The sequence below is a fragment of the Thalassophryne amazonica genome, chromosome 9, assembly GCF_902500255.1.
Source record: "Thalassophryne amazonica chromosome 9, fThaAma1.1, whole genome shotgun sequence".
NCBI lineage: Eukaryota > Metazoa > Chordata > Actinopteri > Batrachoidiformes > Batrachoididae > Thalassophryne > Thalassophryne amazonica.
This window is the reverse complement of record NC_047111.1, coordinates 39,408,432-39,434,790: the sequence shown is the minus strand read 5'-3', so window position 1 is coordinate 39,434,790 and position 26,359 is coordinate 39,408,432. Positions and strand designations below refer to the sequence as shown.

At 43.7% G+C, this 26,359-nt stretch overlaps 1 protein-coding gene across 4 annotated transcripts in view; it reads left to right on the top strand.

Annotated features, from left to right (window-relative positions):
* Positions 1–26,359, top strand: part of amot (angiomotin) — a 151,170-nt gene that overhangs the window by 107,253 nt on the left and 17,558 nt on the right. For all 4 annotated transcript variants that reach the window (XM_034177925.1, XM_034177924.1, XM_034177921.1 and 1 more), the window contains 5 exons: positions 199–291; positions 2,082–2,227; positions 22,285–22,434; positions 22,658–22,854; positions 24,677–24,805. In XM_034177925.1, coding sequence (XP_034033816.1) covers positions 199–291; positions 2,082–2,227; positions 22,285–22,434; positions 22,658–22,854; positions 24,677–24,805 — 715 coding nt within the window. The remainder of the gene's footprint in view (positions 1–198; positions 292–2,081; positions 2,228–22,284; positions 22,435–22,657; positions 22,855–24,676; positions 24,806–26,359) is intronic.

The following is a 26,359-nucleotide window of genomic DNA, read 5'->3' as shown; positions in this document are numbered from 1 at the left end:
AAAATTGTGACACAGCTTACTGCTTCCAAGGCATCTTCTCAGTACCAGATGAATTTACTACCATATCTAGGTCATGAGGTCATCAAGTGCAAAATGCTGCACAAATTTGGGTGTGGGTTTGTCAGTTCACAGCTTTGTGTTTAATTATTTCTAAACCATAGTGTGTTGACAAGTTTGTGTTGTGTGTTATTTTGTTAGAGCGAATGGAGACGGCCAATAAGCAGCTTGCTGCTAAAGAGTGTGATGGCTCAGAAGACAACCGTAAGACCATCTCACAGCTGCTGACACAGAGTGAGTAAGACATACACACAAGTAGGGAATTGTGTGCACAAGGTTTTTTAATATAAGTAGGGAATCTCCAAGGAAACAAGGGTTTCCTTGGAGATTCCCTACTTGACTGGGTTAAAGAACTCCCAACATAAAGGCAAATAGATTAATTCTTTAGGGCTGTAATTGATCTTATATAGGCCCTGAGGTCTATTGATGCCGGCGCTTATCTCGGGATTCTGTAGTGAAGTGGATGAGAGTCTACAACTCCCCCTGGATCCAGTACGGGTTTGATGCAGGATACATTCCCAAGCCAAGGCTGGTACCCGGTTATAACTGGCTGAACTGAGAAGAGGCAGATTAAGTGTCTTGTCCAAAGACGCAGACAGGAATGGAACGCCGGTCTGTATACTGGCAGTCCAGCATCTCATCCACTTAGTTGCCTGCTCTACCTGCTTCTAATGATTTTCATCATGATTCATGATATTAAAAATGCAGGAAACTGACAAACGTATTTCAAGCTCCATGTGGCTTAATGTTGACAGGAGCCCAATCCTGCCACAATGGAGTTGAAATGAAGCAATCAAGATGTGATTGTGGTGTAGATTGTTAGCTATAATTCAAGGGGTTCAACAAAAATATCACAATCATCTAACAATTATGGCCTTTTCTATGCATATATGCATAGAAAAGCTTGTATGTAATTGGGAAAAACTATATATGAGGAATATTTTGAATACAAATCATTACTTTTACAGACAGTTTTCTTTAGACAAGTTAGCAACTGGTTGCATTAACATTTCTAAGTCACTGATAGAAAGATAATGGGTCTTAATTTTATGTTTCATTAGGTTTTCACCCAGTCCATCTGTTCCAGATATGTCTGTAACGATTAATTTCTACATAATAACCAAAGAACACCTATGAAACACCTCCTGCGATGGGCATTGACAACCCCATTACAATCCCCAGGAACTTTCAAGGTCTGGTTGTGGAAAAACTCCTACATTCTATATCAATTTCTGCAATTCCTCGAGCCAATCCTCCTGCAAAACTGCCATTCTGGATGTTGAAACCAGGATCCAGGGAGCATTAAACCATTTTTCTACAGTTACCAGATCAATGAGGACCGATGCAGCCCATGTAGACAGCCCTGATAGTGTCAGTGGTTGTTAGAAGTGTCCACGGTCAATTGCAGAGTAAAGTTGCAAGTAAAAAGTCTCCCTCACTGAGAAGTCACTCATCATGCATGAGGATGTACTGATACAACAGACAAAACAGCTCAGTCTTATCTATTAAACAGAGTGACATCTGACAGTTGTTAAGCCAGTCTGCCACAACAAGTGCTGATCGCAGAGTACTCTAACCATTGGGTCAACAGGCCTAATGTAGGCGTATCCATCCACTGAGATCTGGCTACTCCAATGTAGAGTTTTCTAAGCTCCTTTGACAGCGATGGAAGATGTGGAAGGTTGTGTTTGCTCAGAGAAAGAATGTTCCAGGTGCCCACCCACATGAACCCCCTCAGATTGGACTTGGCTGCCACAGTGCAACGTACAACCCCGCAGCACCACGCCAGTTACCATCTTCTAAAGACAAGACTCGTCAAGTCTTATCTCCGAACTGTGCTGTCAGTCTGATATACTCATTCTTAATCCTGTCCATACTCCAAAAGAAAATTACAGGATCTTCAGCTCTGCCTCCTGTCTTGTGTTTTTTGTTTGATTAGATGTAGCGGTACAAGTGCGTTGTGTAGGTGTATGTGTCAATGAGGAGGCTTGACATGCTGACTCTGTTTTTATGTTCATGTTCAGACAAAGAGACGCTGCGAGAAAAGGAGAAGCTGGAGATGGAGCTGAATGCACTGCGATCCACCACAGAAGACCAGAGGAGACACATCGAGATCAGGGACCAGGCACTCAACAATGCCCAGGCCAAGGTCGTCAAGCTTGAAGAGGAGGTATGAACTCCAACTCTTCAATTCTCTGATATGATTCAGAAAAACCTGAAACCTGGGCTTATTGGAAACCTCCAGTCCAAAGCAGCAGTAGTCATTGAGGAGGACTCTGTGCTGGCATGGCGTTGATCACTAAATTAGCAACAACATGGTGAAAACACACAGCAGACACTCTGTAACTAGTTAACTGCTCATAATAAATAAAATAAAAAACTGTCCCTACTTTGCAAATGTTGATGTCCAAGTTGAAGAGCTGAGTGAGTTTTATCATGTACTGGTTCAAGTTTAATAATATTCACATATCCAGCAGTAACAATGGTTTTGTGGAAGCATCAGCAACAACAGGGGAAAATTCAGCCAGTGCAGCTACAACATGAGATTTGATGGCTTTTCACCCACAGAATTGCGGTTCATTAGACGATGTCTCCTGCAGAAGTTGTTCCAAAACTTTTCCAGTCACGTGCCCGTTTTGAGGGGATCATCTCAAATGTTCGATGTCTGACAGCATCAGAGCAACACTGTTTGTTGATTTGATGTTCACATATGAAATGGATTTATTTTACATATTTCCATGTCACACTTTCTACAGAAAAGCTGAAAATCAGGTCATTTATTTTGTTTTTTGTTTGGATTTTTGGAGAGCAGCCGGTGTCTCCTGGATACTGATTTTTTACTCTTGTGGAAAATTGCTGCTCTGTGTTTTTGGCCTGATATCTGACACCAGAAACAACTCACGGTTTTGCTGTTTATTGTATTAAGCAGATGGAGGCTGTCCCGCCCCCTAGTGGTTACAGGATGTAATGACACTGGAGGGTTTTCCTCTGTCACTCAGTTTGGTTGAAGAGTTATTTTTTAATCTGTCCAATAGTTCTCTTGTGCTTTAACGGAACACTCTTTCATAATTCTTCAAGCGCATAACAGCGCCCCCTAGCCTCATTTTAAGCTTGATAGTACTGTGGTACAGTTTTAGAGTACATCTGAATTTCAAGGCTGTCTGTTGCTTTAACATGATTACATTATCCAGGAATGCATGTCCACGTCTGTGATCCTGATCTTAAAACTCCACTGCTCTGCCTTTGGTTAAGATTTTGCACGCATGCCACACATGCACATGTGTGAATGTGTGTCTTGGGGCTTTTCTTCAGTGTGTACTTGATGAAACTATAATGGTGAAGAATCAACAGCATAGGTTCTTGGCTCAAGGAGGAATTGAGCAAATTTTGGTCAAATCTTAAATTTTTTCCATATTTCTTTCTGAGGTTTCTTTAACACTGCGATAAATATTTGCCTTTGACTCGTTCCTTAACATTCTCATGTCACAAAAACCTGGTGGCCATAAAAATTAAAATCCTAACTGCTCTTCTCTAAAAAGTAAGTCCCTTCGTCTGCTTCCTTGTTTTCCACTCGGGGTCTCCACAGCAAATCCGAGGTGGATCTGCATGTTGATTTGACACAAGTTTTACACCGGATGCCCTTCCAGACACAACTCAACATTGCATGGAGAAATGTGGTAGGGGTGGGGTTTGAACCGGGAGCCTTCCTCACTAAATCCAAGTGCACTAACCACTTCTGTTTTGCCGTTGTACAGGCACTCTGAGTGCACCTTCTAATTATTGATAGAGCAGTTTACCGGTTTAACCATGACATCACTGTCACATGACCTCCCCTAGTAACCACTGTTTTCAGTTCTAAACAAACCATTGACATGGCAGCAATAAGTATGACTGTGATCGCAAAGCACTATTTGGCAGACGGCAAACTCGTTAATAAAAAAAAAAGCACAGCAGAAATGTAAGTGTAATTAAATGCCTTAACTTAGCAGCTTCTCCATCCACAGTTAACATCAACTTCTGAGCCAGTATGCAAAACAAAATCTCCAGTGTTGAGCTACTCGTGTGATGTAGATCTGCCAATTAATCCACTCATTCCCAAGGTGTGGGCCATGAAGGCACTGCAGGTGGGCAGCGAGAGGTCATTCTCTATAAATAAATATTAATGTCTTTGAATTTCAATGTTGTAGTTAAGTTTAAAATCGACCAGAAATATCTGATTGCTTTAAAAAAAATGCAGTAACAAATAATTAAACAAAGCCATAGGATTTAAATTACATTTTATTTTTCATTTATCTGACATAGTTTAGCATTTTATATATATAGAAATATTTCAGCTTTGCTTTGTATGTTGATCAAAAATGCGATTAAAGTTTTAGGTGGGTCACACAAGATCTGCTCTGTGTCAGCCTGATCCCGTCAGATCTCAGAAGTTAAGCAGTGCGAGACCTGGTTAGTACTTGGATGGGAGACCTCTTTGGAACACCAGCGGCTGTGTGTTTCTCCAGGTAACACTGGAGTTGCATCAGGAAGGGCATCCGGCGTAAAACCTGTGCCAAATATCAATGCGGATCTGGTTGTATCCACTGTGGTGACCCCGAAAACAACAACAAAATAAAACGGGAGCAGCTGAATGGACAACAACACAAGATTTTCAAAGAAGGCCACAGCCTTCTTAACCTGTTTTGCCCCACTGGCAACAATTGTTGCCGAAGTGTATCAATGTCATTTTCTACTCACAATAAAAAATCTCAAAGGTACTAATGCAACTTTTTCCACTTATATAAAAAAAAAAATCTGGGCATAAATGGGTTAAATTTTGGAATGGGTGACTTAAAGGTGTACACCCACTGAGCTTTTTAAGATTTAAAGTCATAAAAAGAATTTTCTTTGGCACCACTACAATTTTATTAATTACCCTTTAAATGGGGGTCTTCATAGTATGACATTGTCCGTATGATCAAAGTTTGCGGTCTGGGAAAAGTTAATAATTAATTCCCCTGAAGGGAAAATTTTCAAACTAACAGCAGCAACCTATACTGTCTGTGATAGTGATGTCATAGATCACGTGGGGTCTTCCCCCAACTTGTGAGAGGGATACTGGGAAGCATGTGGTGACAGCCAATCAGAGTAGAGAAAGGCATGGTAACATCAGCTGGCTGCTGGCTAAGACAAAATAAACCAAGATGGCGGAAAACGCTTCAAAACAGTTTATTTCAGTTTAAATGTAATATGTTTCTTATGTATGTTGTAAAGGTTAGTGATAAATAAACACTTCTAATTCTAAAATCTGTTTCTGACACCAGATAACACCTCTGAAGTGATTTAGAAGACATCTTACGGATGCTGGCGTGCATGCCCCATGTATGCGCATCACATGAAGTCAAAGGTCATTTTCGGTTTTGTCAAAACCTCATGCATGCACACACACACTTCCTGCTGAAGACAGCGTTAAAAGGAAAATAAAATATTAAGTATGGAATTCCTTCCAGGTAAATACGTTCTCTTCATTAAAATGAGCTGTAAAAATAAACCTAGATTATAATGCTTGGACGTCGGTAGAGACTAAATTTGGTCCTGTTTTGTGTAATTTGAAAGGCCGTATGGCTTTAAAGTGCAACTGAGATTATTATAACTTTTTTGTATCGTTTTGGTGTCATAAGGCCAAAAGCAGCTGAAAGGCACGTGATGTGAATGAGGTACAGCAATAGGCTGTGTGAGCTCAAAATAATGTCAATCCCCATAAGCATCTCTGAAGAAAAATGTTGACAGTGCATCTAAAAGCTGGTGTGAGACGGTCGCTTCAAATGGTAACAGAGACGATAATGTGGCAGTTATATTTTGCAATTAAACCACAGTTTAGAGTCAAATAATGAATATGAAGCAAACTGTCAATAACAGCCACTGATGGGGTGCCGCTGACATGAATGGAATTCCCCATGATTTACAAAACACACACACACACAGAGTGAGGATTTTTAATGTTTTAAACAGGGATTTTCTATCTTTGTTCTTTAAATGAATCCCATCTGTACAAGCGCTCTTTTAAAAAAGTATGTGTTCACATTAAAAGGCCACAGGCGGTTGAGACAAGCCCGAGCCGGTGCATCAGATGGCATAACCTCGGTACATGTGTTCATTGCAGGTGTTCTAGACGCCAGCAGGCCTGCTTCAAAGGGGTTCCCTGTCTCAGACAAAACATGGTGGCGGCGGCCAGTCAGTCTATTTATCAGTGTGTAAGTCCGAAAGTATTATTTATACATGCTTCTGTTCCCAGCACCTACGTATGTAAGAGGTGTGTGCGTACTCGTGCATCAAATCTGACCTCAGATTCCACCCCCCCAATGCCATTCTGTCTTTCTTTCACCAGAACGTGTACAAAAAAAAGTCTGTCGGAAATACAAATCACTTACCATGTTTTATGTTTATTCCCATTTGAGAAGAAATTTCCAGGGTTGCATTGTAATTCCCTCTATACGGTGGCCCCAGAGTGCGAGAACATTTTTTTTGGGGGGGGGGGGGGGGGGGGCAGTTCTGGTGAATATATACAGTGGGGGAAATAAGTATTTGATCCACTGTCAATTTTGCAGGTTTTCCCACCTACAAAGATTAGAGAGGCCTGTAATTTTTATCATATGTACATTTTAAGAAGTCCTCTTATTCTGCACTCTTTACCTGTATTAACTGCACCTGTTTTGAACTTGTTTCCTGTATAAAAGACACCTGTGCACACACTCAATCAATCACAGTCCAACATGTCCACCATAGCCAAGACCAAAGAGCTGTCTAAGGACACCAGGAACAAAACTGTAGACCTGCACAAGGCTGGGATGGACTACAGGACAACAGGCAAGCAGCTTGGTAGAACACAACAACTGTTATGATTATTTATTAGAAAGTAGAAGAAACACAAAGTCTCCCTCGGTCTGGGATTCCATGCAAGATCTCACTTCGTGGGGTAAGGATGATTCTGAGAAAGCTCAGAACTACACAGGAGGACCTGGTCAATGACCTGAAGAGAGCTGGGACCACAGTCACAAAGATTACATTAGTAACACACGATGCCATTGTGGTTTAAAATCCTGCAGGGCAGCAAGGTCCCCCTACTCATGCAAGCACATGTCCAGGCCCATTTGAAGTTCACCAGTGACCATCTGGATGATCCAGAGGAGGCATGGGAGAAGGTCATGTGGTCAGATGAGACCAGAATAGAGCTTTTTGGTATCAACTCCACTTGCCATGTTTGGAAGATGAGAACACCCCCAAGAAAACTGTCCCAACCGTGAAGCATGGGGGTAGAAACGTCATACTCTGGGGTGCTTTTCTGCAAAGAGGACAGGACAACTGCACCGTATTGAAGGGAGGATGGATGGGGTCAGGTATTGCGAGATTTTGGCAAATAACCTCCTTTCCTCAGTAAGAGTATTAAAGATGGGTCGCGGCTGGGTCTTCCTGTTGGGAAAGTGAAGTACACGGACCCACGTGAGGGGGCGTAAATGAACGGCCAATAGGAAGTCCGAATAAATAACAATTTATTCTGCAAATGTGCACAAACAACCAAATATGCCTTTAGTCTGTCAATCACAAAACTCAGTGATGCACCCCAGTGATGAACCCCAGGAAGGACAAGGAAGTACGGTGAAACTTGCACTTCTCGCCCTTCACAAACAGCCGGTTCTCCAACAACTGCTTAACATGGGTCTCAGGGTCCGGGGAGAATATGAGGATATCGTCTAGATACACGAAGACGAACCAGTGCAGGAAGTCCCGCAAGACGTCATTAACCAATGCTTGGAACGTCGCGGGGGTGTTGGTGAGGCAACGAAATGGCATGACCAGGTACTTAAAGTGACCTAAGGGGGTGTTAAATGCCGTCTTCCATTCGTCTCCCTTCCAGATCTGAACCAGGTGATAAGCATTTCTGAGATCCAGTTTCGTGAATATTTTGGCTCCATGCAGGGGCGTGAACAAAGAGTCCCGGATGTAGGTCTCCATTGATTCGCGTTCAGGACGTGAGAGATTGTACAGCCTGCTGGACGGATACTCAGCGCCCGGAACCAAATCAATAGCACAATCATACGGTCAGTGCGGGGGAAGCGTGAGTGCCAGATCTTTACTGAAAACGTCAGCAAGATCATGGTACTCAGCCGGCACTGTTGTAAGATTGGGGGGGACTCGGACCTCCTCCTTAGCTGTCTCACCGGGTGGGACCGAGGATCTTAGACACTCCCGGTGGTAGGTTTCGCCCCATTGAGCCACAACCCAGTCGGCCAATCGATCCGGGGATTGTGCTTAATCATCCATGGATAACCCAAAATAATCCTGGAGGTAGAAGGTGTTACAAAAAACACAGTCTCCTCCCTGTGGTTTCCAGAGACAACCAGTGTTAAGGGCTGTGTCTGGTGTGTGATTACTGGAAGAAGGGTGCCATCTAGTGCCCGTACCTTCAACGGTGAAGGAACGGCCACCAGTCAGTCAGTGCTGGGGCATTAAGGGTTAAATCCCCACAGAGGATCGTGACTGGGAGTCGTGCGCATTTGTGTGGGACCCCCGTGTGGTTTGTATGACTCACTCTTAACCCAGTCTCTAAGGTTGAGTCAAGTTGTTTGACCGCCTGGGGCCCCTGATTCTGCGCATGCTCATTCGAGCCGCAGTAAACACACTCTCCACGTGCCAGTCTCCTTTGTGTCCTCCTTCTCACTTTGGCTCTGCTCGTTTCCATAGCAACGTCAGCAGGGGGAGCTGGTGTCACGTGGAGAGCCCTGGCCTTGGAGCGGGGAGAGGGTGGGGCTGCTTCGGACCCGGAAGAGGGAGGGACGACGCGCACCCAGCCACATCCTTCATCTCGCTCCCGTTGTTCAGCTAACCGATTGTCTAATCGTATAACCAGATCTATCAGCCCATCTAAATCCCGTGGTTGATCTTTCGCCACCAGGTGCTCCTTTAGGGCCAGAGACAACCCCTTTATAAAGGCGGCGGGGAGCGCCACCGAATTCCAGCCAGCCCTCGCTGCCGCAACGCGGAAGGCGACTACATATTCGGCTGTGCTACGGCACCCCTGTCGGATTGACAGTAGCACATTTGAAGCGGATTCGCCTCTGTGAGGATGAAACACCTGTCGAAACTCCCTGATAAACTCAGTGTACGTCGACAGGAGCCGTGAGTTCTGCTCCCAGAGCGCCGTAGCCCAGGCGCGTGTCTTCCCCCGAAGCAAATTATTCACATAAGCCACCCGGCTGTGGTCTGACGCGTACATCACGGGGCGTTGTGAAAAAATGAGCGCGCACTGCATCAAGAAGTCCGCGCACGTTTCGACACAACCCCCGTACGGTTCCGGGGGGCTAATGTAAGCTTCAGGCGATGGGGAGGGAGACCTTTGAACTACCACTGGATCATCATAATCAAGCGACAGGCCCGCAGGAGGAGTGGCTGCAGCTGCGCCTGACACGCGCGCCTCCACCTGAGCGGTGAGAACCTCCATCCTACGGGTGAGGTGAATATCCTGCTTGGTTAGCAGATCCAACCGAGCAATAAAGTTGGTGAGAATATGCTGCAGCTCACCCAACTCACCTCCTGGTGGAGCCTGCGCACCTTGCATTTCCATTGGTGATTCAAATGGTGGTAAACGCCCCTCGGAGTCCATGACGTGGCCGAGTTATCCTGTTGGGAAAGTGAAGTACACGGACCTACGCCAGGGGGCGTAAATGAACGGCCAATAGGAAGTCCGAATAAATAACAATTTATTCTGCAAATGTGCACAAACAACCAAATATGCCTTTAGTCTGTCAATCACAAAACTCAGTGACGCGTGGGCAGGCCTGAGGGTAGGAGACACCTAACCAGAGAAGAGCTGGGACCCACGAGGTTCCACCGCCAACAGAGACCTGCAACACACCGGAGCCGCCAAGTCCTGAGTCCCCAGGTGGCCACCGCTTCCAGCTGTCAGATCCGGTACTGCTGGCAGGAACAGACACAGGTTAACGGTGGGTGTGTACCCAGCAACAGTCAGCAAAAATACAGTTCCTTCCTGAGGGAAAAACCTCCACCTCCAAACACAGGAACACAGAGTACGTGCAGTGCCTTATGTATCACTTAATCAAGGAGTGGAGACGCCAACTCCTCCAACTTCCACAAACTCGGCTACAAGCTGCAAGTGTACAAAAGGTTACGACTGCAAAAAGCTCTGCTGCAAAAACGTGTGTGTACGGCATAGAACGGCTGAGTAGTTTACCTGATGGGTAAGCTGATAACTCGGCAGAGGTATGGTGTCTCTCCCAGGCCTTTATGGATGATTCTGATGAATTGATGGGTGACAGCTGTCAGAAGCGGTGCTCCTGTGAGGCGACTACGCCCCCTAGTGCTTGAAACCCGATGACAGGCAGGGCGCCCTCTGGTGGTGAGCCAGCAGTACCTCCTCTTCGGGCGGCCCACACAACACTTCTGGCACGACAATGACCCCAAACACACAGCCAGGGCAACTAAGGAGGGGCTCCATAAGAAACATTTCAAGGTCCTGGAGTGGCCGAGCTAGTCTCCAGACCTGAACTCAACAGAAAATCTTTGGAGGGAGCTGAAACTCCAAACCTGAAAGATCTGGAGAAGATCTGTATGGAGGAGTGGACCAAAATCCCTGCTGCAGTGTGTGAAAACTTGGTCAAGAACTACAGGAAACGTCTGACCTCTGTAATAGCAAACAAATGTTTCTGTACTAATTGTTAATGTCTGTTTTTCCTGGGGACCAAAAACTTATTTCATGCAATAAAATGCAAATTATTTAAAAATCATCCAGTGTGATTTTTCTGGATTTTTTTTTTTTTTAGATTCTGTCTCTCACAGTTGAAGTGTACCTACGATAAAAATCACAGACCTCTCCATTCTTTGTAGGTGGAAAAAACTGCAAAATTGACAGTGGATCAAATACTTCTCCACTGTATAAATACAGTCACATATGCAGCTGTTGCTCCAGAGAGCTGTGTGTGAGTTGTAGATCAGCTGTTCTACGACAGGTTGTGAACTGGACTTCAGTGACGTGGTGATGTTCTCTGAGCATCTTCTGGTTTTGCTGGGTTCAGTTGTATAGCTGTTTCCTCACTGTTTAATCAGGCTGCATGATGACCCATCAGCTGCACCCATATGAACTTTTTGAATTTAGCAGAAAAGACTTCTCTACTTGGTAGACCTTATCGATATTCAAAGCCATTTGGACAGAGGATAAAGCGAAAACCCTGCAGGTGATATTTGGCCTGTAGTGTTTGTGGAAGTGGGTGAGATCCTGTTGTTTTGCCCTGCAGCCCGGCCGCTGATATTTGGCTCTCATCTGGCAAAGCTGAGATTCAAAAGGGGGTTGTGGTGTGGAGGTCCAGAACAGGAAACGTTCCAAAGCTCCCAACACACAGTGCCTGCTTGTTGTCAGAACCAAAAAAAAAAAAAATAACAACAGAGCCTTCCTGCCACATGAGAAAAAAAGAGAGACTTTGGATTGTTGGTCCTCAGCCTGCCTACTCTCAAATCTGTTTTCCACTACTCCTTTCTCTCCGCTTTGTTCTCTCTGTTGCTGTGTTCACACAGAGGTTCCCTTTGAGCTCGATCAGGGTGTTGAGGAGAGAATAATGCCTGCAGGTCTGTTCAGACAAAGTCTGGATCATCAGAGCCACAGTGACTTTGACAAGGCAGCACTCGCACTGTAATCTCCTACAGACCGCCATTAACCTGCTGACTTTGTCCTGTTTTCATGCCTCTAAACACACGCTAACTTCGGCACAGGGCGCAGTGTTGATGACATCACCAATAGGACTGTTCTCAAACTGAATGTTAATGTTTCTCATTCACTTTCATTATGATAGCTAGTGTTGCTTTCAGATATTAATTTCCTTTATAAATTATGAAGAAAGCAAAGACAATCGTAAGAATATAAGTATGTCTTTTCCTTCATAACCTTGATGGCTGATGAGTGTTTTTGGGCAATTTGTGAATAAATGGCATACCCAAGGTTTTTGCTGTTGAAAATATTATAACGGAGTCATTTACTTTGTTTGAAGAACATAAAGCCTTTTGAATTTTCAGGCAAATCAGTTTGCATTAAATTTAGACATCCTCAGATTCAACAGTACCATAATACTCATTGTAAATCAGGTTTTTGTTTGTTTGGTTTGTTTTTGGTAGTTTATGAGGTCCTGCAACTTAAACTCTGATGCGATTTTCAGTCCGGAAAATATGGTAATTAAAAACAGAGCAGAGGATTTTTATTTCAAGTTTTACACTTTTCACAATTGTTATTTCAGGAACACAACAAGACCACTCTTTGGATTAACTACATAAAGATTTGGAATGATTGAACAACAGCCTAAATATATACGAGGTCTATTAGAAAAGAAACAGTTTTATTTTTTAACAAAACTAGATGGATTTGAATCACGTGCGATTACATCAGCCAAGCTTGAACCCTCATGCGCATGCGTGAGTTTTTTCACGCCTGTCGGTGACGTCATTCGCTTGTGAGCATTCCTTGTGGATGGAGTGGTCCAGCCCCCTCGCCTCGGAGCGCTGCGCGACGTCCCGCTCCGTGGGAAGTCCTTACAGCGATAGAAACAATCCAAAATCTCTCATCAGTCGTTAAAATTTTCACAGAAAACCAGCTGAATTTCTTGAATGGTGTCCACTCGGAATGTGCCTCACAGTTTTTGAAAAAATTTTGATCAAGCACAGCGCCAGTCTCTCACCAACTTCTCAGACAAAGGAATTCCGACGAGGGGGCTGGACCACTCCTTCCACAAGGCGTGCTCACAGGCGAATGACGTCACCGACAGGCGTGAAAAAACTCACGCATGCCCACGAGGGTTCAAGCTTGGCTGATGTAATCACACGTGATTCAAATCCATATGGTTTTTTAAAAAAATAATAAGGTCAGATACTTTTCTAACAGACCTCGTACAACCCCAATTCCAATGAAGTTGGGGCATTGTGTAAAATGTAAATAAAAACAGAATATAATGATTTGCAAATCCTCTTCAACATATATTCAGTTGAATACACAACAAAGACAAGATATTTAATGTTCAAACTGCTAAACCTTGTTTTTGTGCAAATATTTGCTCATCTTCTTTTTCTTTCAGCTGTTCCCGTTAGGGGTCGCCACAGCAGATCAATCGTTTCCATCTCCCTCTGTCCTCTGTGTCTTCCTCTGTTACACCAACCACCTGCATGTCCTCCCTCAGCCCATCCATAAACCTCCTCTTTGGCCTCCCTCTTCTCCTCCTGGTGGCTCCATCCTCAGCATCCTTCTCCCTATATACCCTGGGTCCCTCCTCTGCACATGTCCAAACCATCTCAATCTCGCCTCTCTGAGTTTGTCTCCAAACCGTCCCACCTGAGCTGTCCCTCTATGTTCATTCCTAATCTTGTTCATTCTCGTCACTCCTAAAGAGAATCACATCTTCAGCTCTGCCACCTCCAGCTCTGCCTCCTGTCTTTTTGTTAGTGCCACCGTCTCTAAACCGTACAACATAGCTGGTCTCACTACTGTCTTGTAAACTTTCCCCTTCACTCTTGCTGATATTCTTCAGTCACTCCTGCCACCTTTCTCCACCCACTCCACCCTGCCTGTACTCTCTTCTTCACCGCTCTACCACACTCTCCATTACTTTGAACAGTTAACCCCAAATATTTAAACTCATCTACTTTCACCACTTCTACTCCTTGTAACTACACTGTTCCACTGGGCTCCCTCTCATTCACACACATGTACTCTGTCTTGCTTCTACTGACTTTCATTCCCCTGCTCTCCAGAGCACACCTCCACCTCTCCAGACTAGACTCAACTTGCTCTCTACTCTCATTACAGATCACAATGTCATCTGTAAACATGGGGACTCCTGTCTGATCTCATCCAAAAACCTGTCCATCACCACTGCCAACAAGAAAGGACTCAGAGATGATACTTGGTGTAATCCCACCTCCACCTTGAATGAGTCTGTCATTCCTACTGCACATCTCACCGCTGTCACACTATTCTTGTACATGTCCTGCACTACCCTAACATACTTCTCTGCCACTCCAGACTTCCTCATACAGTACCACAGCTCTTCTCTTGACACCCTATCATAAGCTTTTTCTAAGTCCACAAACACACAATGTAACTCTTTCTGGCCTTCTCTGTACTTCTCCAACAGCATTCTCAGAGCAAACATTGCATCTGAAGTGCTCTTTCTCGGCATGAAACCATATTTCTGCTCACAGATCTTCACCTGTTTTCTAAGCCTAGCTTCTACTACTCTTTCCCATAACTTCATGCTGTGGCTAATCAACTTTATGCCTATGTAGTTACTGCAGCTCTGCACATCACCCTTGTTCTTGAAAATAGGAACCAGCACACTTCGTCTCCACTCCTCAGGCATCCTCTCACTTTCCAAGATTTTATTAAACAATCTGGTTAGAAACTCTACTGCCATCTCTCCTAGACATTTCCATACCTCCACTGGAATGTCATCTGGACCAACTGCCTTTCCACTCTTCATCCTCTTCATAGCAGCCCTCACTTCTTCCTTACTAATCTCTTGTACTTCCTAATTTACTCTCACCACATCATCCAGCCTCTTCTCTCACTTTTTATTTATTCATCAGCTCTTCAAAATATTCCCTCCACCTTCTCAGCACACACTCCTCACTTGTCAGCACATTACCATGTGCATCTTTTACCACCCTAACCTGCTGCACATCTTTTCCAGCTTTGTCCCTTTGTCTGGCCAATCTGTACAAGTCCTTTTCACCTTCCTTCCTATTCAACTTCTTGTACAGCTCGCAATATGCCTTTTCCTTCGCTTTTGCCACTTCTCTTTTCGCCTTACGCCGCATCTCCTTGTACTCCTGTCTACTTTCTTCATCTCTCCGACTGTCCAAAAACCTTTTTGCCAACCTCTTTCTCCTTATGCTTTTCTGGACCTCTTCATTCCACCACCAAGTCTCCTTGTCTTCCTTCCACTGTCCAGATGTCACACCCAGTACTGTTCTAGCTGTCTCCCTCACCACATCTGCAGTACTTTTCCAGATGTCCAAAATTACTTCCCCTCCATCCAGTGCTTCTCTCACCTGCTTGGTAATTTCACACAACAGTCTTCCTCCTTCAGCTTCCACCATCTGATCCTTTGTTGAGCTCTCACTCTCTTCTTCTTCTTTACCTCTAAAGTCATCCTACAAACAACCATCCTATGCTGTCTAATGACACTCTCGCCTGCCACCACCTTACAGTCTCTGATTTCTTTTAGCTTGCATCTCCTATAAAGAATGTAGTCCACCTGTGTGCACCTTCCTCCACTCTATGTCACCCTATGCTCCTCCATTTTCTTAAAGTAGGTATTCAGAACAGCCATTTCCATCCTTTTTGCAAAATCAACTACCATCTGTCCTTCCCCATTCCTATCCTTGATACCATATCTATCCATTACTTCCTCATCACCTCTGTTCCCTTCACCAACGTGCCCATTGAAGTCCTCTCCTATCACCACTCTTTCATGCTTGGGCACACTCTCCACCACCTCATGTAACAGACTTCAGAAATCTTCCTTCTCCTTCATCTCACAACCTACCTGTGGGGCATATGCACTGATGATATTCATCATCACCCCTTCAATTCAATTTCAGTTTCAATTTATTTTCATTTATATAGTGCCAAATCACAACAGAGTTGCCTCAAAGCACTTCACACAGATAAGGTCTAACCTTACCAACCCCCAGAGCAACAGTGGTAAGGAAAAACTCCCTCTGAGGAAGAAACCTCAAGCAGACCAGACTCAAAGGGGGTGACCTTCTGCTTGGGCCATGCTACAAACATAAATTACAGAACATTTCACAGAACAATTCCAGACGAATATACAAGAAATGCTATTGGTGCACAGGACAGGAGGATCGCCAACACGAATACAACTCCCATCTCTGGATGGAGCTGCACCTTAAACATAGAAAAAACAGAATCAGGCATCAGAAAGACAAAAAATACTGTATAATTTGCCAGCATTAAACAACAAGAAAAACAGAGAAATACTAAGGTGATCGCCGGTCACTAGCCCTAAACTTCACTAAAAGACCCAGAATTTAGGTAAAGTTGAGGCTGCAGCCCGCTCCAATTACTAATAAATGAATTAAAAGAGTAAAAAGCGTAAAACAAAACTGTACCAGTATGCTAGCCATATGAAAGGGAAAATAAGTGCGTCTTAAGTCTGGACTTGAAAATCTCCACAGAATATGACTGTTTTATTGACGCAGGGAGATCATTCCACAGAACAGGGGCACGATAAGAGAAAGCTCTGTGACGCGCAGACTTCTTATTCACCTTAGGGACACAAAGTAGTCCTGCACCCTGAGAACGTAAAGCCGGTACGTAAGGTTTAATTAGGTCAGCTAGGTAGGGAGGTGCCAGTCTATGAATAATTTTATAGGTTAGTAGCAGAACCTTAAAATCTGATCTCACTGGGACAGGAAGACAGTGAAGGGATGCCAAAATAGGTGTAATGTGGTTGTACTTTCTGCTTCGTGTCAAAAGTCTGGCTGCAGCATTTTGAACCAATTTCCAACTTCACACTCATCACGCTGTCAGACACTCGCTTAACCTCCAACACACTTTTACTATACTCTTTCTTTAAAATGACCCCAACACCATTTCTCTTCCTATCCTCACCATGGTACAACTTGAACCCACCGTCGACGCTCCTGCTCTTACTTCCCTTCCACTTGGTCTCTTGCAAGTGTTGCCACAGTTACTTTGTAAAAGTAATCCAATTACTGATTACTCCTTGAAAAAGTAACTTAGTAACTTTACTGATTACTCAATTATAAAAGTAACTAAGTTAGATTACTAGTTACTTTTTTAGTTGCTTTCCCAGCTGCCGACAACAACCCTTTGCCACCTCAACATGACAATGATACCTGTTTTGCCAAAACTCACTTTATAGTCACCCTTTCTTGACTTCAATGAAAATAAATACTTGTTTTATAAAAAGTAAAATAAAGACCTCTTTCTTGACCCCCATATTTAACTGCTGACAGCACTGTAAGAGTAAAACTTGCAATTTCTAACCTACATTGTTTAGAAATGTAACTATTAAATTCTAACATTTTTCTAACATTTAAATTCTCTCTAAACATTTTACTTGTCAAAATTATTATTATTATAAGTAGTATTAGTAGTTGTAGTAAAAAAAAGGCTTCAAAACTGGACCTTTAATCTAGGGGTGTTATGGGGGGCACATCCTTGCCCCATGCCCCCATTCCATCTGGATTCACCCCTGCTTTGGCGTTTGAGCACAAAGAATGGATAACATTTATTTATGCAGAAAACATGACCAGATTTACAGGTAAGAAAGTTTTATTGCGTTTTCACATCATGTGGTCCTCAGAAAGAGAGTTTAGGTGCATTTAAGTGGAAAATAGTGTTAGATGTTAACGCATCATGGAGGATCAGCTGTTTTTAGCGAGCAGATATGGAGCTGCTCAGCTCAGAATTATAAATAAAGGAGAAAAAAAAAGCATAAAAATGTCATTGTATTCACACGCCTTTCCAACATATTTTAACCGCCCCAGTGCATGCTGAAGGTCCTGATTTGACGAAGCCAACAGAACCACATCGTCCGCAAACAGCAGAGATGAGATTCTGTGGTTCCCAAACCAGACCCCCTCTACACCCTGGCTGCGCCTAGAAATTCTGTCCATAAAGGTAATGAACAGAATCGGTGATAAAGGGTAGCCCTGGCGGAGGCCAACATGCACTGGAAACAGGTTCGACTTACTACCAGCAATGTGAACCAAGCTCCTGCTGTGGTCGTACAGGGACCGGATAGACCTTAGCAAAAGACCCCGGACCCCGTACTCCCGGAGTACCCCCCACAGGGTGCCTCGAGGGACACGGTCGAACGCCTTCTCCAGATCCACAAAGCACATGTGGACTGGTTGGGCGAACTCCCATGAACCCTTCAGCACCTGATGGAGTGTGTAGAGCTGGTCCAGTGTGCCGCGACCAGGACAGAAACCACACTGCTTCCCCTGAATCCGAAGTTCGACTATTGGATGAATTCTTCTCTCCAGTACACTGGAATAGACCTTACCGGGGAGGCTGAGGAGTGTGATCCCCCTTTAGATGGAAAACACCCTCCGGTCACCCTTCTTAAACAGAGGGACCACCACCCCGGTCTGCCAATCCAGAGGCACTGTCCCCGACCACCACGCGATGTTGCAGAGGTGTGTCAAACAAAACAGTCCCACAACATCCAGAGACTTAAGGTACTCAGGACAGACTTCATCCACCCCAGGAGCCTTGCCACCAAAGAGCTTTCTGAACACCTTGGTGTCTTCGGCCTGGGTGATGGATGAGTCCGCCTCTGAGTCCCCAGTCTCTGCTTCCTCTTCAGAAGACATGACGATGGGATTGAGGAGATCCTCGAAGTATTCTTTCCACTGCCTGACAACATCCCCAGTCAGGGTCAACAGCTCCCCCCCTGCACTGTAGACAGTGCTGGCGGAGAGCTGCTTCCACCTCCTGAGGCGTCGGATGGTTTGCCAGAATTTCTTTGAGGCCGACTGATAATCCTCCTCCATGGCCTCCCGGAACTCCTCCCAGACCCGAGTTTTTGCCTCTGTGACCGCACAGGCTACAGCATGCTTGGCCTGCTGGTACCTGTCTGCTGCCTCCGGGGTCCCACTTACCAACAAAGACAAGTAGGACTCCTTCTTCAGCTTGATGGCATCCCTTTCTTCCGGCATCCACCACCGGGTTCGGGGATTGCCACCGCGACAGGCACCAGAGACCTTGCGACCACAGCTATGAGCGGCCGCATCGACAATGGAAGTGGAGAACATGGTCCACTCAGACTCCATGTCTCCAACCTCCCCCAGGATCTGGGAGAAGCTCTCCCAGAGGTGGGAGTCGAAGACCTCACCGACAGAGGGTTCTGCCAGTCTTTCCCAGCAGACCCTCATGATATGTTTGGGCCTGCCAGGTCTGACCGGCTTCCTCCCCTCCCAGCGGATCCAACTCACCACCAGGTGGTGATCGGTCGACAGCTCAGCCCCTCTCTTCACCCGAGTGTCCGAGACATGTGGCCGAAGGTCAGATGATACGACTACACAGTCGATCATCGACCTCCGTCTCAGCCCGGTCAGGCCCTGTGGGCTAACGCCCGACCACCAGGTGCTTGCGTGCGAGCCCCAACCCCAGGCGACGTCTCGGTCCTTAATATCGCATTGGTCATAGGAGCTTCTCAACTGCCCTTAGTCTGACCCGTCACCTAGGACCTGTTTGCCATGGGAGACCCTACCAGGGGCATGAAGCCCCCGACAACATAGCTCCTAGGATCATTCGGGTACGCAAACTCCCCCACCACGATAAGGTGGCAGTTCGAAAATATATATACGAGGTCTGTTAGAAAAGTATCCGACCTTTTTATTTTTTGCAAAAACCATATGGATTTGAATCACGTGTGATTGCATCAGCCAAGCTTGAACCTTCATGCGCATGCGTGAGTTTTTGACACGTGATTCAAATCCATATGGTTTTTGCAAAAAATAAAAAGGTTGGATACTTTTCTAACAGACCTCATATATATATATATATATATATACAGTGAGGAAAATAAGTATTTGAACACCCTGCGATTTTGCAAGTTCTCCCACTGTGAGAGACATAATCTAAAAAAAAAAAAAAAAAAAAAATCCGGAAATCACAATGTATGATTTTTAATAATTTATTTGTATGTTACTGCTGCAAATATGTATTTGAACACCCACCAACCAGCAAGAATTCTGTCTCACACAGACCTGTTATTTTTTCTTTAAGAAGCCCTTATTCTGCACTCTTTACCTGTATTAATTGCACCTGTTTGAACTTGTTACATGTATAAAAGACACCTTTTCACACACTCAATCAACCACACTCCAACCTGTCCACCATAGCCAAGACCAAAGAGCTGTCTAAGGACACCAGGGACAAAACTGTAGACCTGCACAAGGTTGGGATGGACTACAGGACAACAGGCAAGCAGCTTGGTAGAAGACAACAACTGTTATGATTATTTATTAGACAGTGGAAGAAACACAAGATGACTGTCAATCTCCCTCAGTCTGGGATTCCATGCAAGATCTCACTTTGTGGTCCCCCTTCTCAAGCCAGCACATGTCCAGGCCTGTTTGAAGTTCACCAGTGACCATCTGGATGATCCAGAGGAGGCATGGGAGAAGGTCATGTGGTCAGATGAGACTAGAATAGAGCTTTTTGGAATCAACTCCACTTACCATGTTTAGAGGATGAGAACAACCCCAAGAAAACCTTCCCAACCGTAAAGCATGGGGGTGGAAACATCATACTCTGGGTTGCTCTTCTGCAAAGGGGACAGGACGACCGCACTGTATTGAAGGGACGATGGATGTGGTCATGTATTGCGAGATTTTGGCAAACAACCTCCTTCCCTCAGTAAGAGCATTGAAGATGGGTCATGGCTGGGTCTTCCAGCATCACAATGGCCCCAAAAACACAGCCAGGGCAACTAAGGAGGGGCTCCGTAAGAAGCATTTCAAGGTCCTCGAGTGGCCTGGCCAGTCTCCAGACCTGAACTCAATAGAAAATCTTTGGAGGGAGCTTAAACTCCAAACCTGAAAGATTTGGAGAAGATCTGTATGGATGAGTGGACCAAAATCCCTGCTGCAGTGTGTGAAAACCTGGTGAAAAACTACAGGAAACATTTTACCTCTGTAACTGCAAACAAAGGTTACTGTACCAAATATTAACACTGATTTTCACAGGTGTTCAAATACTTATTTGCAGCAGTAACATACAAATAAATTATTAAAAAATCAAACATTGTGATTTCTGGATTTTTTGTTTTTTTCTAGATTATGTCTCGCACCTAAGATGAAAATTTCAGACCCCTCCATGATTTCTAAGTGGGAGAACTTGCAAAATCGCAGGGTGTTCAAATACTTATTTTCCTCACTGTGTATATATATATATATATATATATATATATATATATATATATATATATATATTCTGGCATTTGGCACCTGTGTTGTCCCTGTTTGACACGCCCAGTTTGTACCAAAAGTGTTTTTAGCAGCCGCCGCACCCCAATCCTCATGAAAATAAGTGAACATTCAAACACCCATTATTGGATGCATATTTTATGGCCAGGAAACAGTGATGCTACCAGTGTAATTTGGTCACTGGCTGATGCTGTTTTCATTGTGTTATTGATATTACTGCGTACAAACATACATACATTCAATGCCTGGAGGAGAGTTTAAGTTCAGTACATTAAAGAAGAACTACGTGACCTGATATTGTACCATGGTGCTTAGTAATTTGGTGATAACATTTTGCTTTGGTCACTGTGTTATATGATAAAACGTTACCACGTTCATGGAGACAGATGGGTGATGGGGTGGGACCTGATCTCCCCCTTCTTTCATATGAGAGAGAAAAAAAAAAGGTTTGTGGAACATGAACAAATGCCATGACTATTGCTTATGTAATGATGATATTCATCAAAGTACAATATATATTTTTGTATTAATGAATAATAAACTCTTTTTTCTATATTTTTTGTATTATATATTTTTCCTTAAAAAGAATTAAGGTAAAAAAAAATTACTGAATAAGAATGTTGTACAGGTTAATGGCTAACTGTATTATGAATATTATGTATGAGAACTGCAGTTATTCTTAAAAAGAAAGACCCATTTATTTAGCAACAGCCACTAATTAAAAAAAGTTCATATCAAATGTCATTTTGAGTAAAATATCCATCAAAATGTGTATATAGGATTCATGCTTGGATTAAAATTATTTGTATTTTCTTTAAGACATTATTTAAAAAAAATGTCTAAAAAAACAAAAATAGACATTAAGCAGGGGTGGTGGCCAAGTGGTTAATGCGCTTGGTTTCAGTGCAGAAGGTTCCGGGTTCAAATCTCACCCCTGCCACATTTCTCCATGTAATGTGGAGTTGCGTTAGGAAGGGCATCCGGCGTAAAACCTGTGCCAATTCAACATGCAGATCCACCTTGGATTTGCTGTGGTGACCAAGAGTGCAAACAAGGGAGCAGCCAAAGGAACTTACTACTTTTTTAGACATTATTAAAATGATTATTTTTAAGAAATGATCTGAAATGGTTGGAATGAAGCGGCAAAGCCAGGACTTTTTAAAGTGATTTTTTAATTTTGTGTGTGTGTGCGCGTGTGTGTGTGTGCAGCTGAAGAAGAAGCAGGTGTATGTGGAGAAGGTGGAGAGGATGCAGCAGGCTCTGGCTCAGCTTCAGGCTGCCTGCGAGAAGAGAGAACAGCTGGAACATCGGCTCCGTACACGGCTGGAGCGAGAGCTGGAGTCACTCCGCATGCAGCAGGTAACCGTGTGGACACAAACGCCTCACCAAAGTTGTTTTTAATATGTTGTCTGCAAGGAAAAAGGACTTTCAGTTTCTAAAACAAATCTACTGTCATTACTAGGCAGCAAATCACACTTGGACTACATTCATGCAAAATCTCTGACAAGATGAAATAACTGTGACACATTTTGTTGAGAATCAAGAAAATCAAAGCTTATTCTTCTTCTTTTTCTCCCATCAGCGTCAGGGAGGGTCACAGAGCAGCGGCGCCGTGCCATCAGAGTACAACGCCACGGCCCTGATGGAGCACCTGAGGGAGAAGGAGGAGCGGATCCTGGCGCTGGAGGCTGACATGACCAAGTGGGAGCAGAAGTACTTGGAGGAGAGCGTCATGAGGCAGTTCGCCCTGGACGCTGCTGCTTCTGTTGCCACACAGAGGTGTGTTTGTGTGAGGTATTTCACCATCCTTTGACCTCAGGAACAGACAGTTCTCAAACCTGCACTGGTAACGTTCTGATAATGTGCTTCCTGTCAGAGGAAAACTGATGCTTGCGTCTCACATGTCAGACATTGTTGAAGAAATGTTTTGGGTCAGGGAAGACTTGATTACATTTTGAGGCAGATTTAGATCTGTATTGTGGAGGTGATGGGCAAGAAGTTTGAAAGATGGATTTGTGTCCAGAGGATTCCCCCTCCCAACATGAAAATCAGATTAAGATCCCTTAATCAAGGCCCTTATTCTCAAATCTGCTCCCATTGTGCAGTTGAGCACCTAGAATGACATCATGCTAACATCAGGGTGTGAGTGCGTGCGTGAGTGGGTGAATGTGAGGCATCGGTGTAAACCCCGTGAACATCTGCATCAGATGGAGAAATGCTGCAGAAATGTAGTCCATTTATCTCATTAAAACCCTTTATCTCTTTAACATTACAGCACAGGGCTTTGTGACATAGGAGCTGGTCTACCAATGAATAGACCAAAGTTCAATTCCCAGTTTATGCTCCAGGCTTTCATTTACATCATCTCAGTCCACCATACATTGTGTATATATACACTACCAGTCAAAGGTTTGGGCACACTGACCTAAACAAGCCCCCAAGAAAAAGCTAAGCTAACAGGTTAACCTCAGTTTGGGTGTTTATTAAATCATACTTTTGGGGACTGGGTGGTGGCTTCCATAATGGTTTGCTTTGTTGTGGGCATTAAAAATTATGACGCACTTATTTCTTGAGAAATGTGGATTAAATGGTTCTAACATAATCAAGCTAAAATTGGCACCGCCAAAGAAAATTTTACTCGAGGGAAATACTGCAACCCGGACATCTTAGATGATCCATTGGAGCAATTAACCACACAACAAGCCATATTATGACTGAACTGCCCAGAAAGGACAAAGATGTGGCCGTAGTTGCCAGCATTTATAGAGTGGCCGTAAAGTGACAACTTCCCTATTTATGGATAACTTTATGGCTTAAAATGTTTTAAAATATTAAATTAAATTAAATTAAATTTCAACCCCAGTGCAGTAGTCAGTCAAGGTGCAACTGTTTCTTTTCCGTGCCTCATTGGGGTACCATAAATAGGTACCAGTCTTGTCTGGGGAGTAACTGTCCTGTCCAAGGTGAGTCATCCTCTCATTTCTTGGGAACCCGATGAACCTCAGGGCCTGTATAGGACTTAGTCTTGTTTTTACATTGTTTTCTTCTTTTAATTGTTTCTGGATAGTGTCATAATGGGCCCGTCTTCCTGATACTCAGAATCGTGTGTTTAATCTCAGCCTACTTTATGATGAGGAGGATGTATCCTTTATTTGCACCCAGAGATCAAGAGCCATTGTTTTTGTTGTTGTTTTTATGGGATGATAAACAGCAGAAAATTAATCAGTGAGTCAATTTTCAATTTTCAGTGTAGTTATTTTCTTGCTGTTAGCATCTAGTGGCTATTAGAACAACTGCAGGCTGTTCAAATGGGATTCCCTGCTCAGTTTGTGACTTGTTACTTTACAATCATTCTCAGCACTTGACCTCAGAATTTAATCCTACACCAAAACTACAAAGTTGCAATGCAAGACATTTCTTCCTTTCCTACTTTTTTTCTCAGATAATGTCACATCTGTGTCTGCAGCTGGAAAAACAAAACCCTGTAATGAATGAATTAGCGGTGATGATGAACTCATAGCACTTTAATCTGAACATCTGCTTGGATGAGCTACACAAGAGCTACACTGTAGTCTGATTCAGGCTCCTCTCACTTTTGCAGGGATACTTCGGCGGCAGCCATAAGCCACTCCCCTACCAGCAGCTATGACACATCGGTGGAGGCTCGAATTCAGAAGGAAGAAGAGGAGATTCTCATGGCTAATCGGCGCTGTCTAGACATGGAGAGCCGGTAAAGCACCCAGGACAGATTTATTTTGATACAGCATTGGTGATTTCTCTAAATTCTACTTTTTTGAAATATATTTTAACTGAAGAAAAATCAGTCATGCAGAACATAAGTGTGCAGTCTGTGTAAAGACAAATGTTGATGAAGCTAATTGCTCATATGGAGCATTGCTTATCTATGAAAAGTACTCAGATTACTGGGTTATTCTGAGCTGTTCCAAGGTGAGCTCGAGTTTACCCAGAGTTTTGCCGGGTCGGGCTGTGGTGTCCCAAAACATGACTTTTTCCGGCTCTTGTTGACTGGGGTGCCGGGATGGAAGGACTCGGTTCTGAATGCAGCCAGAGCTGCTTGGAAAGATCAGCTGAGATGTGCCTTACCAAGCACAGCGGGAACAGAACCAGTTTCATCCAGGTGTTGAAGTTGTTTTACAGTATTTTAATGTGATCAAAATCAAGAAATTCAAACATATTTATAAAATAATTTTTAAAATTATGTTTGCTGATGTCTAACTAAAATTTTTTTTTTAACGTAATCTAAACAAAAAGTCAAAATAAGTAATTGTATAAGTAGCTTTTGTGTCATTTTCATCCCACCCGTGCTAGAAGGGGACAATAAGACAATCTGCTGAACTCGAGTATTGCACCTGCCAAACCTTTGGTTAGCGGGCGACCTGCTGTGACGGCTACAGTCACCCGTCCAGTACAAAATCTAACACATAATGGCCCAGTCACATGGCACTTAACGAAGGGTGACGAAGACCTGATGAAACAAGAAATCTGGACTTTCGTTGACTGTCGTTGGCATCGTTTAACCTTTGCGCAGCTTCCTTCCTGCAGCTGGAGCTTCGTCAGGATTTTTAAACTGTTGAAAAATTTGAACGAAGGGCAACGAAAACCTCAGTTCGTCTGTGTTTCGTTTTGCTGTTGTTCTTGACGTTTTTTAATTGTTTGTGTAGTTTTTGTAACGTTATTGTTTAATTTGACTTCGTTGGAGCAGCTGAACGTTTTCACACAGCGCAGAAGCTGGTTTGTGAGCGCTGAGGCTGCTGCTGTGTTCATGTACCGTCGGAAATTACAGGGCAAACTCAGCCTGCGTGCATGGATTTTTTTATCTGTGTGGGGGGGCAGCTTCAGTGGGCTCAGGCACCTTACATAGGCCAGAATTAATCTTTTGTGTGAATATAATTAATTATTTTGCCACAAGCAACTGTTGAATTTGAAACAACGAAAAAGTTGTGTAATTTCTGACAGTACTTGAATGCAGCATCAGCAGCAGTAGTAGCTGCTCCGTGTTCTTATTATTTTTATTAAATATAACAATCTGAATGTAGGAATGATAATCCAGTCCTTCTGTACATGTGGCAACAGGTAGATGAATAAAAAATTATGATATAAAAAGCTGTTCTGGAAGGAAGAATTCACGTTGTGGATCAGGGATCAGCTGGTGGAAATAACAGCACGTGAGTCAATGCGCGCGTTCACACGCACTGATTAATTTACTGCTCTGATATATTCAATCATCTTTACACTTATATTTATATTTATTCTCCCTTTTGAC